A 15,823-nucleotide genomic window follows, 5' to 3' on the forward strand; every position below is an offset into this window, starting at 1 on the left:
CAGAATTACTCAAGAATCTCACCAGCAAGTGTTATACAGAGAGGTTATGGAAAGCTTTCAGAAACTAATAGAGAAGTGAGGGGAGGAAGTGAGTAGTGGCAGTTGGGGGTCTCTTCTCAAAGGAAACTGCAAAGGGGACCTCATCCTGTAGCTCTCTGACCTCAGGTTTGCATAAGCTTGCTGGCTGGCTTAGTATACAGACATTTTGGGTTAGGAGCCTATGGGACATTTGTCTTGTTAAAGTGGCATGAGAAAGGGCACACAGGCATACAGTCGGGGTAGTTTCTTGTGTTGAGAGGTTTACCTTGTCATCAGCTTGGGGATATTTCAGTGGTCACAAATGTGTCATTCATACAGGGACCCTTAAGCTGCTGCAAACAGTCACAAACAGATTTCTTGAAATTTAAATGCAGGCTGTCCTTTCTAGCGTGGGGACATGTGGGCAGGATGGGAGTGTATCGTATTTTACACTGACAAACAGCTTTGTAGTAGCTGCACAATTCTGCCTCAAAAAGGTGTTAGATCTGTTTCAACATCTACATCACCATCAATATTTAACCATCTTGCTAGCTCACAGTGATTTTGGTCTTTTATCTGAGATGATTTTTGCCCAAGCCAAGTTCACAAACATTCTCCCTTACTTTTCTAAAAAATCAAATGACTTTAAAATATTAAAGTTTGTGCTTGGGTCTATAAGTCCACAGATGGACTGTAGTAGTCTCGAATCCTCCCTTTTTTAGCAGTCAGTCAGCAGGTTGTTTCAGTGGCACATACTGGAGCGATGTCACCCTTTCCCTGCTTAGAAATCATTCATCTGTTAAGTGTCTGTTGACAACACGTGTCTGACGTCATTCTGGAGTCCTGTTTTCTGCTGTGTTGTTTCAGTGCCTACTCTGTTTATAGCACCAGGCTGATTAGGCACTGAGATTTTTCTTATTTTGACCTTCTCTTTTTCAGAATCATGTTTCATTATTCTGTTGTCTTTTTAATTTTCACAGTAATTTTCATATAACTTCATGTTATTACATTTTTTTTCTGAAGGCAACCACTCCCCAGGAATATGTTACACATATAAACTTGTTCAGGAATTGTTGACACATGAAGAATATGGAGAATTCCCAGTTTATTCTGTCTTTAGACTTGCCTTGCTTTCTTTCTGTTTTATTTTCATAATGTAAAATGAATGAGTGTTTGGCCTGCATACATATCTATGGATCATGTGAATACCTAGTACCTACCGAGGTCATGAAAAGGTGTCAGATTTCCAGAATGTGGAATTACAGAGGTGTGGGAGTTGTTATATGTGTGCTAAACTTGAACCCAGGTCCTCTGCAATAACAAGTTAACCACAAGTTGACAAGCTAACTCTTAACCACTGAGCCAACTTTCCTGTCTTTATCTTCATGAATGTACATGTAGTCTTTCTATGCTGATTATGAACACCCCATTTTTTTTCAAAATACAAACATAGACTTTATTAAATGCTGCTCAATCCCCAGTGAAGATCTTTCATTATAAAACGGTTTTCCATACAACTGCAAGGCAAGAGGTTGGAATGGTACTGATAACAACAGGTGTGAAAAATACCCGACCAGGTAAAAACATACAACGCTTCTACGCAGTCAATTCAGAGTTTGCCCACTGCATTTCCCTTACACAAAGCCAGGCAGTGATAGCTAGCAGTCCGCATCACACTGTGGGACCCAGGGCCTCCTTCACCCTGCAGGCAGGCCTGGGAGGGGCAGGTTGAGGACTGGGAAGGCCCTGCCTCCAGCCTTGGAGGAATGAAGGAGGTGAGCTAGGGTCCACCCGCCCGTGCTGCTCTGCGCACGCTCCGGGTGCTGCTGCTGCAGGGGATTTGGGAACAGTCAACATTTGGTTTACTTCCCCCCAGCTTTTAATACTTTGTGCTTCGGAAGCCTGGAAACGCAAGATGTTGCAAAACCCAGAGTATGGCAGTATCTTTAATGAGGCTGGGCCTTTATCTCCCCGTCCACCTCTCTAGGAGAGGGGAAGGGAAGGGCAACACCTCAGCTTTTCTCATGAAGGAAGGTTCTTTCCTCAGAAGTACCCAAGGTGTGCAGCACTGTGAAAGCACATGATAAAGGAAGTGTGCAGAGGCCGGCTTGATCTGTGTGTGCAGCACACCTGGGCTAAGTCGTGTGACTCACGCCACTCCCACAGTCACCTCACTCAACAGATGACAGTGACACTCCATGATTAGACAAAGTTTACAATATACTGTGGCCGTGGCACAGCACAGGGCTATGTTTAGTCCTTATCTCTTTCGCTTACGCTTGCCAGGAAAAACTGGCCTCCTAATTACATTATACTGATGAGGTTTGGCTTTGAAGTTTTTATATATTCCAAGAGTGTACAACACTGCCGCCCAGCAGGGGGAGCTGACCTTTTACTGGGCACTGGTATTGCTGAGAATACTGTGCATGTTGTAAGCATTGTTCTGTTTCTCTAGAGCCTTCTTCAGCTTCAACTCTTCTAACTTTTTCCATAATTCTTCGCGTTCCAGTTCTTTCTTCTTCTCTCTCTGTCTTTCAGCCTTGTAGGAACTAGTAAGGTCATCAAAAAGCTTCCCGTTCATCTCCATTAGGGTTTTCAGCACGTTGTATACCAGAGCTACAATAGTCTGATTCCAGTGTTCTTTGGAAATTTTATACAAACTGGCAAACATGATGGGCAGGATCTTATCGATGTTCTCCTCAATCAAACTGAGAATGTATTCGTTATTCCAGAAGTACAGTGCTCTCTCTGCAACCTGGAAGTGAGAACTGGAGACACACTTGGATATCTGTTTAAAAAGCGGCTCTTCAATCTTTTTGAATTGTGTTGGCTCAATGACGTCTAAGATCTCTTCAATTTCTCCTAAAAACATCACCTCTTTCTGACTGCATGTTTTTGGCCAAAATTTCAGGAGTCCTCTGATCACCGGCTCCGTCAGTGTCGTGTCTTTCTCCAGGAACTGCACAACACAGTAGGCCAGCTGAGCATGAAACAGAGCCAGTCCTTTTGCAGTATGCATAGGAATAAGAACCTTCATTAGAAACTGCTTATGTTCTGCTTTCAGTGGCAACGCAAAGCCATTGATGATACTTCCCAGTATTTCAAGGAGCTCAGCCACTCCATTGAAATGCTCCGTTTCATAGATAAACCTGAGGAAGATGTTGTTGGTTTGCTTTCTGATGAACGCCCTCATTCCCAGGAACTTCCCATAAATCCGGTACAGGACGGTCTTCAGGAAGTCACGCTCTCCTGGGTCTTCACTGTCGAAAAGCTCCAGGAGCTTGAACACCCCATTTTTATATTTGTAATTCAATGGCTTTTTTTGTCATTACTGTAAAAAGTGCTGTCAAAAATAGTAATTTCCACTTGACAGGAAAAAATAACTGACTTCCAGTGCTGCCCCATCCTACAGCTTTGTAAACTCATATTTTACATCCAGTAGTCTTTGGCAGATAGATTAGAATTGTTATGTAGATAGAACCATGTCATCTGTGAGGAGAAAGAGTTTCACCTGTTTCTGAGAAGTGTAAGGCTTCTTTCGTTCTTTAAGGAACTCCTTTCATGTACATGGCTGTTTGCCTGCATGTTTGTGCATCTCATGAATGCCTGGGGCCTACAGAAGCCCGAAGAGGCAATGGATCCCCGGAACTGGAGCCGTGCATTGTTGTCAGCTACCTTGTGGGTTGTAGGACTTGAACCCGGGTTCTCTGGAAGAGGTACAGCGATCTTCACAGCTGAGCCATTCTCTAGACACTTGCCCCTATTTCTTTGTCCTTGTGAGGACCTCCTGGCAAAAGTCTACCTGGAGGAATGCGCAGACATTGGATTCTTGCTTCTGATCCCTGGGAAACATTCATAATTGCAGCATTGAGAATGAAGCTGACTGAAGTTGGACTTACTATTTTGCTGTTAATGGATAACTTTTGTAGGGTTGAGGAAGTTCCTTGCACTGCTATTTTTCACATAATGTTACTTATTTATTGAGATATTTATAGTTTCCCCTCTTTTCTAATTTTGTTAATACACCTAATGACATCAGTGTTTATTTCTAATATTTCCATTATCCCTTCTAACCAGGGTTCTTTTCATGGATCCACATCCATAGTTCAGTTGTTTGCATTTCACTGGGATCTCCACTCCCTCTACTATTGAACTTTCACTATTCACCCAGACCTCAGTCAGCAGAAGAGTCCCTGCAGAAACTCTGTTTCTATCCTCTCTAGACTTCTTTCTACCAACAACATCCTTTGTAGACCAGGGTCTTCTTTAAAAGTGTTGGTAGAAGCCTTGCAGGAATTTATAGGCAATTGTTAAGCAGGTTTGTGGTGAATTTATTTTATTTTACTTAACAAATTATTGAAATTGGCATTATTATATTCATATTTTACAGGTAAAATGCTCCAAGGAAAGCTTCCCAGAAACATCCCCCTGGAGTATCCTGCTGGGCTTTACTGCTGCTACGTAGTGATCATTGTCCTCAGTGTAGCTGTAGTTGCTCTTTCTGTTGCTTTGTCAGGTGAGTGACTCACTCTCCAAATCCTGCGTCCCTCTGTCCACATCCACATTGTCAGTTATACTCACTGAGCGCTGTGAGCCAGGCATTGTGGGAAGGGCTCCAGAGAAAACACACAGGAAGTTCCTGTTCTCTGGGGACTTAGGTTCTAGCAGGAAGATGCAGTGAAGGAACAGCCCAGGCTGTGGTGTGCACAGGAGGCCAGGCTCAGCCTCCCTGGGAAGCTGACATCCAGCAGGCTCTAGACAGAGATGTAGGGGACATGGTACACCTGGGGGAACTGTCCAAGGCAGAGGAAATCTCAAAAGGTGAGGACAGAGAAGAGTAATATCGCCAGAAAGATACAGTGCCTCCCACCATGACCCATGGGTTTAGTTATCAAGCTCAATTGGATTTTGAAAGTTAAATGGAAAGTTTTTGAAGTAATAAATTTATAGGATTTTAGTACCACAGTGTTCATCATACTGTAATTAAAATCTTGCACTGTCCTCTTAAGTGTGTGAATGATCCTTTAGTGCAACGCATCCACACTGTGTACACTATGCAAAATCCTCACTGCTCTCCCAATTAGTAGGCTGGCTGTCAATAGTTGTCCATCCAGAGTGCCTGCTGCTGTAGCCATCTCTACTGTAGTAATCAGTCATCCAAAGCTCAGGAGTGAGGCTATTGTAGAAATGCACTTCCTGGGAACCCTACTGTCAGTGAGCACCTGAGAGAGAATGGGACAAAGGCTCAAGGTGTGAGGCCTTTAGATAAAGGCCCATCATGCTCAGGAGAGGACTCCATGAGATCAGTTAGGAAAGCTACAATCCAATTCACACCTCACAGCAGAGCTCAGGAGGGTAATCCATAAAGAGAGAAGACATGCTTGTTATGATTCCTTGTATTGTCTGCATTTTAGTAAAAAAGACAGCACAGATCTCAACCATAAATACTTATGCTGCTTGCCCGAGAAACTGGATTGGAGTTGGAAATAAATGTTTTTATTTTAATGAAATACCAAGTAACTGGACATTGAGCCAGACCCTCTGTAAGGAACAAGGGGCCGAGCTAGCACGATTTGACACCGAGGAGGAGCTGGTAAGAAGGGGGCAGGGATTGGTTTGTCTGTTCTGTTGCATATTGCTCTCCCTTGAGATAGAGAGGTTACCACTGAACCATGAGGAAGGATCCCATCCCATGCACATGGAGACACGGGGCACGTGTGAGTGCGTGCCATTTGCTGATGCTTGACTCCTGACTGGAGCCCTGAGACATCCAGGAAACATTCTCTCACACAGCGCTCACAGTCAGCTGGAAGGTCAGATCTGCCATTTTACTGGATACCGCATGGTCATGGGCGTTTTCCTCTAAGCTGACCCATGTTGTATACAGGAGACAACTGTTAATAACTGCAGTGGAAGGTTAACCCAGACCTCTCCTGGCCACACAGGAACATGTTGTTACATTGGGTACTTTAGTTCAAATGAGGGTCTTTAGAATTACAGATGTCAAGTGGATCCACTGACCACTGGTGACTAGTACAGCTCCAAATCTGTGCCCCTCAGTTCCTCCCTCCTGTTATCTCTAGAGGAAGCTGTGGAGAGATTCCAGGATCATCTGAAACAGAGACACATGCATTCTCGGCTTCTTGTGTTTTATGACAGAATTTCCTAAGGAGATACAAAGGGAGTTCAGGTTACTGGTTCGGTCTGCACAGAGAGTCATCAGCGCACCCTTGGAAGTGGACAGACAACACTGAGTATAACAACTCGTATGTTTCACAATGTTTTTTTCTTCTACTGTGTTCATGTGTTGTGAGGTGGTGTGTGTGTGTGTGTGTGTGTGTGTGTGTGTGTGTGTGTGTGTATGTGTGTGTGTGTGTGTGTGTGTTGTGGCTATAAGATGATCATGTACTGGGAAGGAAGAAAAAAATGGAGACTTTGGCTGGGAGTGTGCCCTGGATATAAGTTGTGTGCCTCATGCAATGGCCAATCTCTAGGAAACTCCACCTCCTGAAAATTTTAAATCAATTGGATCCTCTCCCTCTTATTAGCCATCTCCTTGACATATTTAGAGATTGTTATTTCACTCCAAATATTTATCACTACCATGGCATCAAGGGTAGATACTGCATCACATCTTGAAAATCTTTAGTTGATGATAACTTCCGTGGTGTGATGTAACCAGGCCTGCTGTTGGCCACCAAAGGCTCTAAAACCCTAGGAAGCTGCTTCAAAACTGCAAATCTGAGAATTATCAGTCCTCTGTTTGCATGGTTTTACCTGGTCACGGAAGTAGAGACTCCAGGAACCTTGAGAATCTCCCTAAGTTGTTGTCATCAAAGAGCGCTGGAGACAGTTTGGATGTGAGCACAGCCATTTTGAACAGACCCATTGTACTGGAATGGTAAAATACAGAACCAGCCACCTCCATAAGACGTTTCAACAATTTACTAAGTGATGCATTTTCTTTCACTTTTATTCATCTGTAAAATAGTTCAAGAGAGCACTCACAATCACCCTTGTGAGGCCACCCACTGCTGCCATTCACATGAACGTGGCAGCGAACATTGTACACACATTACAGGGTTCAACATGTGTGAGTGACAGAGGTGAGGTGTCCTGATCAAGTCAACCCCTCATGATGTAAAAATTCCTACATGAAAACTAGTGTATGGGAGTGCGGTGGACTGTGCTTCTGATCCATATTGTAAATAAGTGAAGATGAGAGAGACGATTGCGGGAGTGAATGCAATGGCAGACTCTGCAGAAATCCTTTTTCTTTCTATTTGCTTTAGGGTTTCCATCGGAGGAGATGAAAAACATGGTTTCCTGAGTGACAATGGGTTCAGCAGTGGCAGGGGTTATATAGTGAGGAAGTCGATTTGTAGGAAGCCCAACAGCTACACCTCACAGTGCCTGTAGTTTTGTGTCCTTGGTTGAGAGTTTGTCCTAGCAGTCATGAGGAACACAGAACATGGTATCTACAGTGCCTGAATCATGAACAATCTGCTAAAATCATCTTCAATTCATAATGTGTGGTGACATCTAAGATAACAACTGAGGCATATTTTGCTTGGGAGATCATGAATTGTTCTATATTAAATAGGTATTCAGGTATGAGCTGGTTCTCACATCTTAAACATAAACTGAATCATGTCAGTATTAGTTATCTCTACTTTCTTTTTTCTCTCATTTAAATTATATTATTTATTTATATTCCAAATACCGTCCCCTCCTTGTTCCCCCTTCTAGAGTTCTTCACTCCATACCCCTTCATCTTTACTTCTGAAGAGATGTTCCCCCACCCCACTCTGAGTATTTCCCTTCTCTTGGACTTTAGGACTGTACAGGATTAGGTGCATCCTCTCATAGTGAGGCCAACTGTAGGGAGCTGCGACATGCCGTGCCTCAAAATGGTGCTGGTTTCCGCCTTCCACCCTCCCAACAGTGAGCGCTCCTTGTAGTAAACAAGTCCTTATTTGACTATGCCTGCCTGGCCTGCTAGGTTCAGCATAGTGACAGCCTGTCTGCATGACCCATGTGGCACGTTGGGGTTGGTTGGTGTTGGATACATAAGCTGATGTAGGGCATTCCCTGGGGTAGTAGATGATTGTATCAAGGTTCCTGAATAAACTGCTTGAAGAAGATCGCCTCTGGTCGTGTCTTCCTTGCTGGTCGAGGTTGGTCGAGACAAGTGGTGGTCTGTACGGGGACCTCCTGAGATCAGAACTTCTTGCAGTCAGGGCAGCGCTGGTAAGTTGCCAAGGTAAGGTGGGACCATAAAGACCGAGGGAAATAAGCGGCCATAAAGTCTCAGGGTAGTGAGCAAGAAAGTTCGAGGTAGCAGCGATCCGAAAGTAGCAAGACACGCGGTGAATTTAGCCGTAGCAGCTTAGAAAGTTTTTGTCATGGGGACCTCATGGTCTCATTCAATTTTTCTGGCTCTTCAAGAGCTTTCGAATGAAAAAAGCTAAAAATAAAAAGGAGCACCATGTCTCAAGCAGAGGATCCTGGTGCTGTGCCAAGAAAGCTGCAAACCTGAGGAAGTGGCCTTCCTGTTCCTTTTCTCAAGAGAAATAACTTTGTTTATGGTTTAATTAGACATCACAGCAAAGAGTTGGACTGCAGACAGATTTCTCAGTCTGCAAAGAGGTTTGGGTCACCTTGACCAAGAGAAGCTATGGCTAAGTAAACAGCACCTGGTAGGAATAAGAAATCATGGCAAATATTTATTGTGTTTTTTGTATAAAAGATGTTGGAATATCCAATAAAATATGTATTGTTATTCTGTGTATCCCTTGTGGTCTGCTAATGTGATTCTACCCTTAGGACAGCAACACACTAGACTTTGATAAGTGGCCTCCAATTACAGGACACTGAGTAAGGAATATAATTTTTGCAAAACGGCTGGAACTTTGGTGAGTAAACCTTCTTGCAATGGTGTAACTCTGCTTAGAAACTCATTGCATAAGGCTCTTACAAAAAATACTCTCCATTACAGGGAAAAATGACAAGCTATCTATGCTTAGTATTTCTTTTCCGCAGCATGTGTATAAGTGCATGAGTATGTATGTAAACATGTATGAATATATGTGGAGTTGATAGTGACTGAAGGTGTGGCCTGGCCAGAGAGAATGTGTGTGTATGAATGTTTGAAAGTGTAAGTGACTGTGCATATTTGTCTGAATAAAGCAACTTAATTTTTTCCCTTCCCTTAAGGACCACCAGAAATCAATCTGTTCACTTAATTCCTAGTTGCTAAGCAGCATGTGTTAATTTCCAGATATTAGTGCTTATTAATGTACAAGTAGTAAAACATTAAGCAAGAATTAAGTTCTTAGCACAGAATAGTAAGAAAGAGTTAAGTTCACTGAGAGGGATAACATTTACTCATGCAGAGTTAAAGAGAAAAGAAGTCAGAATTTTTAAACCATAGAATGGACAAAAATTTTTTTAGTCTTTCTTAGAAGTCATCAGTAAGCATTCATTATAGATTTTGGGAATTGGCAAAGGATAAAAAGGAATGTAAAAAAAAAAAGGCTGTTGAGTAAGGGGAGAAAATTCCTCTAAAGTTTGAGTTAATTTGGTCTTTCATTTTGGTAGTATTTTAGGCTGTGAGACATATATGTGCAGAGGGCTGGTGTTCACAAAGCAACCTTTTTATACCTGTTTTTCACATTTTTTTTAACCTTCCTATAATCAGCCTTACTTGTACTGGGAGGATCCGTAGGAAAATGTAGATAAGGGAGCTCATGAAAAGGAATATGAGGAAGGTACAATAAATTCAGTAACCATGAAGAAGGTTGAGATAAGACTTTAAGTCAGCAAGGAGAGAAGAGTGGAGTTTCAGAGAGGAAAAACCTGTCTGAGAAATTTTGAGGAATAAGAGAGAAGGTGAAAGGAAGCTGTTCCAGAGGTGACACAGAGGCCTGCAGCTGGGATGGAGGTCACAAGCTGCAGGGGTGGTCTCCATCAGGCTCTGTCACTGTGTGCTCACTGCCTGAGCACTCACTGAGCCACCAGGGGACTGCAGCAGTGAGAAACTGGGGGAGAAATGGTGTGTTGTGGTAAAGGAGCAGCCTAGCAAAGAGGACAGCATTGCAGATTTACAGCTCTGATGTGGGTAAGTAGTAAATATTCCTTGTTTTCATGCAGATGGCCTCAAATTTAAAGTATAAACTAATACATATTAAACAAGTTAAATATAAATTGTATTCACTAGCAGCTCTCTGCTCCCAGACCCCGTGGGTGGGTGAGAGACCTCACCGCCTGGTCAGGTGGGCACTCCTGAGGCTGCAGAGTGGAAGAGACCACCAACACTGCCCACCCCTGCCCACATCCCTGGCCCAAGAGGAAACTGTATACAGCCTCTGGGTTCCCGTGGGGGAGGGCCCAGGAGCGGCAGGACCCCTGTGCCTGAGACACCACCGGAACCTGAGGGACAGACTGGATAAACAGTTCTCTGCACCCAAATCTCGTGGGAGGGAGAGCTAAACCTTCAGAGAGGCAGACACGCCTGGGAGACCAGAAGAGACTGCACTCTGCATACATCTCTGACACCAGAGGAAAACACCAAACGCCATCTGGAACCCTGGTGCACAGAGGCTCCCGGAAAGGGCGGCACAGACCTTCCTGGTTGCTGCCACTGGAGAGAGCTCGTAGGCAGCACCCCACGAGCAAACTTGAGCCTTGGGACCACAGGTAAGACCAACTTTTCTGCTGCAAGTGACCTGCCTGGTGAACACCAGACACAGGCCCACAGGAACAGCTGAAGACCTGTAGATAGGAAAAACTACACGCCCGAAAGCAGAACACTCTGTCCCCATAACTGGCTGAAAGAAAACAGGAAAACAGGTCTACAGCACTCCTGACACACAGGCTTATAGGACAGTTTAGCCACTGTCAGAAATAGCAGGACAAAGTAACACTAGAGATAATCTGATGGCGAGAGGCAAGCGCAGGAACCCAAGCAACAGAAACCAAGACTACATGGCATCATCGGAGCCCAATTCTCCCACCAAAGCAAACACGGAATATCCAAACACACCAGAAAAGCAAGATCTAGTTTGAAAATCATATTTGATCATGATGCTGGAGGACTCCAAGAAAGATGTGAAGAACTCCCTTAGAGAACAAGTAGAAGCCCATAGAGAGGAGACACAAAAATCCCTGAAAGAATTCCAGGAAAACATAAATAAACAAGTAGAAGCCCATAGAGAGGAGTCACAAAAATCCCTGAAAGAATTCCAGGAAAACACAATCAAACAGTTGAAGGAATTAAAAATGGAAATAGAAGCAATCAAGAAAGAACACATGGAAACAACCCTGGATATAGAAAACCAAAAGAAGAGACAAGGAGCTGTAGATACAAGCTTCACCAACAGAATACAAGAGATGGAAGAGAGAATCTCAGGAGCAGAAGATTCCATAGAAATCATTGACTCAACTGTCAAAGATAATGTAAAGCGGAAAAAGCTACTGGTCCAAAACATACAGGAAATCCAGGACTCAATGAGAAGATCAAACCTAAGGATAATAGGTATAGAAGAGAGTGAAGACTCCCAGCTCAAATGACCAGTAAATATCTTCAACAAAATCATAGAAGAAAACTTCCCTAACCTAAAAAAAGAGATACCCATAGGCATACAAGAAGCCTACAGAACTCCAAATAGATTGGACCAGAAAAGAAACACCTCCCATCGCATAATAGTCAAAACACCAAACGCACAAAATAAAGAAAGAATATTAAAAGCAGTAAGGGAAAAAGGTCAACTAACATATAAAGGCAGACCTATCAGAATTACACCAGACGTTTTGCCAGAAACTATGAAAGCCAGAAGATCCTGGACAGATGTCATACAGACCATAAGAGAACACAAATGCCAGCCCAGGTTACTGTATCCTGCAAAACTCTCAATTAACATAGATGGAGAAACAAAGATCTTCCATGACAAAACCAAATTTACACAATATCTTTCTACAAATCCAGCACTACAAAGGATAATAAAAGGTAAAGCCCAACTTAAGGAGGCAAGCTATACCCTAGAAGAAGCAAGAAACTAATCGTCTTGGCAACAAAACAAAGAGAAGAAAAGCACACAAACATAACCTCACATCCAAATATGGATGTAACAGGAAGCAATAATCACTATTCCTTAATATCTCTCAACATCAATGGCCTCAACTCCCCAATAAAAAGACATGGATTAACAAACTGGATACGCAACGAGGACCCTGCATTCTGGTGCCTACAGGAAACACACCTCAGAGACCAAGACAGACACTACCTCAGAGTGAAAGGCTGGAAAACAACTTTCCAAGCAAATGGTCTGAAGAAGCAAGCTGGAGTAGCCATTCTAATATCAAATAAAATCAATTTTCAACTAAAAGTCATCAAAAAAGATAAGGAAGGACACTTCATATTCATCAAAGGAAAAATCCACCAAGGTGAACTCTCAATCCAAAATATCTATGCCCCAAATACAAGGGCACCTACCTACGTAAAAGAAACCTTGCTAAAGCTCAAAACACACATTGCACCTCACACAATATTAGTAGGAGACTTCAACACCCCACTCTCATTAATGGACAGATCATGGAAACAGAAATTAAACAGAGACGTAGACAGACTAAGAGAAGTCATGAGCCAAATGGACCTAACAGATATTTATAGAACATTCTATCCTAAAGCAAAAGGTTATACCTTCTACTCAGCTCCTCATGGTACTTTCTCCAAAATTGACCATATAATTGGTCAAAAACGGGCCTCAACAAGTACAGAAAGATAGAAATAATCCCATGCGTGCTATCGGACCACCACAGCCTAAAACTTGTCTTCAATAAAAATAAGGGAAGAATGCCCACATATACATGGAAATTGAACAATGCTCTACTCAATGATAATCTGGTCAAGGAAGAAATAAAGAAAGAAATTAAAGACTTTTTAGAATTTAATGAAAATGAATGTACAACATACCCAAACTAAGAGGAAAACTCATAGCGCTGAGTGCCTGCAGAAAGAAACAGGAAAGAGTATATGTCAGCAGCTTGACAGCACACCTAAAAGCTCTAGAACAAAAGAAGCAAATACACCCAGGAGGAGTAGAAGGCAGGAAATAATCAAACTCAGAGCTGAAATCAACCAAGTAGAAACAAAAAGGACCATAGAAAGAATCAACAGAACCAAAAGTTGGTTCTTTGAGAAAATCAACAAGATAGATAAACCCTTAGCCAGACTAACGAGAGGACACAGAGAGTGTATCCAAATTAACAAAATCAGAAATGAAAAGGGAGACATAACTACAGATTCAGAGGAAATTCAAAAAATCATCAGATCTTACTATAAAAGCCTATATTCAACAAAACTTGAAAATCTGCAGGAAATGGACAGTTTCCTAGACAGATACCAGGTACCGAAGTTAAATCAGGAACAGGTAAACCAGTTAAACAACCCCATAACTCCTAAGGAAATAGAAGCAGTCATTAAAGGTCTCCCAACCAAAAAGAGCCCAGGTCCAGACAGGTTTAGTGCAGAATTCTATCAAACCTTCATAGAAGACCTCGTACCAATATTATCCAAACTATTCCACAAAATTGAAACAGATGGAGTACTACCAAATTCCTTCTATGAAGCCACAATTACTCTTATACCTAAACCACATAAAGACCCAACAAAGAAAGAGAACTTCAGACCAATTTCCCTTATGAATATTGACGCAAAAATACTCAATAAAATTCTGGCAAACTGAATCCAAGAGCACATCAAAACAATCATCCACCATGACCAAGTAGGCTTCATCCCAGGCATGCAGGGATGGTTTAATATACAGAAAACCATCAACATGATCCATTATATAAACAAACTGAAAGAACAAAATGACATGATCATTTCATTAGATGCTGAGAAAGCATTTGACAAAATTCAACACCCCTTCATGATAAAAGTCCTGGAAAGAATAGGAATTCAAGGCCCATACCTAAACATAGTAAAAGCCATATACAGCAAACCAGTTGCTAACATTAAACTAAATGGAGAGAAACTTGAAGCAATCCCACTAAAATCAGGGACTAGACAAGGCTGCCCACTCTCTCCCTACTTATTCAATATAGTTCTTGAAGTTCTAGCCAGAGCAATCAGACAACAAAAGGAGGTCAAGGGGATACAGAAAGGAAAAGAAGAAGTCAAAATATCACTAGTTGCAGATGATATGATAGTATATTTAAGTGATCCCAAAAGTTCCACCAGAGAACTACTAAAGCTGATAAACAACTTCAGCAAAGTGGCTGGGTATAAAATTAACTCAAATAAATCAGTAGCCTTCCTCTACATAAAAGAGAAACAAGCCGAGAAAGAAATTAGGGAAACGACACCCTTCATAATAGACCCAAATAATATAAAGTACCTCGATGTGACTTTAACCAAGCAAGTAAAAGATTTGTACAATAAGAACTTCAAGAATCTGAAGAAAGAAATTGAAGAAGTCCTCAGAAGATGGAAAGATCTCCCATGCTCATGGATTGGCAGGATTAATATTGTAAAAATGGCCTTTTTACCAAAAGCGATCTACAGATTCAATGCAATCCCCATCAAAATACCAATCCAATTCTTCAAAGAGTTAGAACAATTTGCAAATTCATCTGGAATAACAAAAAACCCAGGATAGCTAAAACTATCCTCAACAATAAAAGGACTTCAGGGGGAATCACTATCCCTGAACTCAAGCAGTATTACAGAGCAATAGTGATAAAAACTGCATGGTATTGGTACATAGACAGACAGATAGACCAATGGAACAGAATTGAAGACCCAGAAATGAACCCACACACCTATGGGCACTTGATTTTTGACAAAGGAGCCAAAACCATCAAATGGAAAAAGACAGCATTTTCAGCAAATGGTGCTGGTTCAACTGGAGGTCAACATGCAGAAGACTGCCGATCGATCCATGCTTATCACCCTGTAGAAAGCTTAAGTCCAAGTGGATCAAGGACCTCCACATCAAACCAGATACTAATAGAAGAAAAACTAGGGAAGCATCTGGAACACATGGGCACTGGAAAAAATTTCCTCAACAAAACACCAAGGGCTTATGCTCTAAGATCAAGAATCGACAAATGGGATCTCATAAAACTGCAAAGCTTCTGTAAGGCAAAGGACACTGTGGTTAGGACAAAACAGCAACCAACAGATTGGGAAAAGATCTTTACCAATCCTACAACAGATAGAGGCCTTATATCCAAAATATACAAAGAACTCAAGAAGTTAGACCACAGGGAGAGAAATAACCCTATTAAAAATGGGGTTCAGAGCTAAACAAACAATTCACAGCTGAGGAATGCCGAATAGCTGAGAAACACCTAAAGAAATGTTCAACATCTTTAGTCATAAGGGAAATGCAAATTAAAACAACCCTTAGATTTCACCTCACACCAGTGAGAATGGCTAAGATCAAAAACTCAGGTGACAGCAGATGCTGGTGAGGATGCGGAGAAAGAGGAACACTCCTCCATTGTTGGTGGGATTGCGGACTGGTACAACCATTCTGGAAATCAGTCTGGAGGTTCCTCAGAAAATTGGACATTGAACTGTCTGAGGATCCAGCTATACCTCTCTTGGGCATATACCCAAAAGATGCCCCAACATATAAAAAAGACACGTGCTCCACTATGTTCATCGTAGCTTTATTTATAATAGCCAGAAGTTGGAAAGAACCCAAATGCCCTTCAACAGAGGAATGGATACAGAAAATGTGGTACATCTACACAATGGAATATTACTCAGCTATCAAAAACAATGAGTTTATGAAAT

The 15,823-nt window shown here is 42.1% G+C and overlaps 2 protein-coding genes across 6 annotated transcripts in view; one reads left to right on the forward strand and one right to left on the reverse strand.

Annotated features, from left to right (window-relative positions):
* Window positions 1-8,162, forward strand: part of Clec2d (C-type lectin domain family 2, member D) — a 30,172-nt gene extending 22,010 nt beyond the window's left edge. For all 5 annotated transcript variants that reach the window (XM_087655498.1, XM_087655497.1, XM_087655495.1 and 2 more), the window contains 4 exons: window positions 4,409-4,534; window positions 5,433-5,611; window positions 6,178-6,284; window positions 7,311-8,162. In XM_087655498.1, the coding sequence (XP_087511624.1) occupies window positions 4,409-4,534; window positions 5,433-5,611; window positions 6,178-6,284; window positions 7,311-7,437 (539 nt within the window). In that variant the 3' untranslated portion in view covers window positions 7,438-8,162. The remainder of the gene's footprint in view (window positions 1-4,408; window positions 4,535-5,432; window positions 5,612-6,177; window positions 6,285-7,310) is intronic.
* On the reverse strand, window positions 1,461-3,875 carry Ppp2r5al1 (protein phosphatase 2, regulatory subunit B', alpha like 1). The gene is made up of 2 exons (XM_087659849.1): window positions 3,777-3,875; window positions 1,461-3,298 (listed from the first exon to the last, which is right to left on the reverse strand). Exons 1-2 carry the CDS (start codon window positions 3,873-3,875, stop codon window positions 2,411-2,413), a joined length of 987 nt encoding a protein of 328 aa, XP_087515975.1. The 3' UTR covers window positions 1,461-2,410.
* Window positions 8,163-15,823: the final 7,661 nt, after the last annotated feature.

Source organism: Rattus norvegicus, chromosome 4, assembly GCF_021556685.1.
Source record: "Rattus norvegicus strain SHRSP/BbbUtx chromosome 4, alternate assembly SHRSP_T2T, whole genome shotgun sequence".
Taxonomy (NCBI): domain Eukaryota; kingdom Metazoa; phylum Chordata; class Mammalia; order Rodentia; family Muridae; genus Rattus; species Rattus norvegicus.

Bases quoted from the DNA above. Each gene is read 5' to 3' on its own strand.
- Ppp2r5al1 (XM_087659849.1), bottom strand. From the start codon at position 3,875: ATGAATGTTTCCCAGGGATCAGAAGCAAGAATCCAATGTCTGCGCATT. The intron at 3,299-3,776 runs GCAAGTGTCTAG...GGGGTGTTCAAG, and splicing joins ACAAGGACAAAGAAATAGGG to CTCCTGGAGCTTTTCGACAG.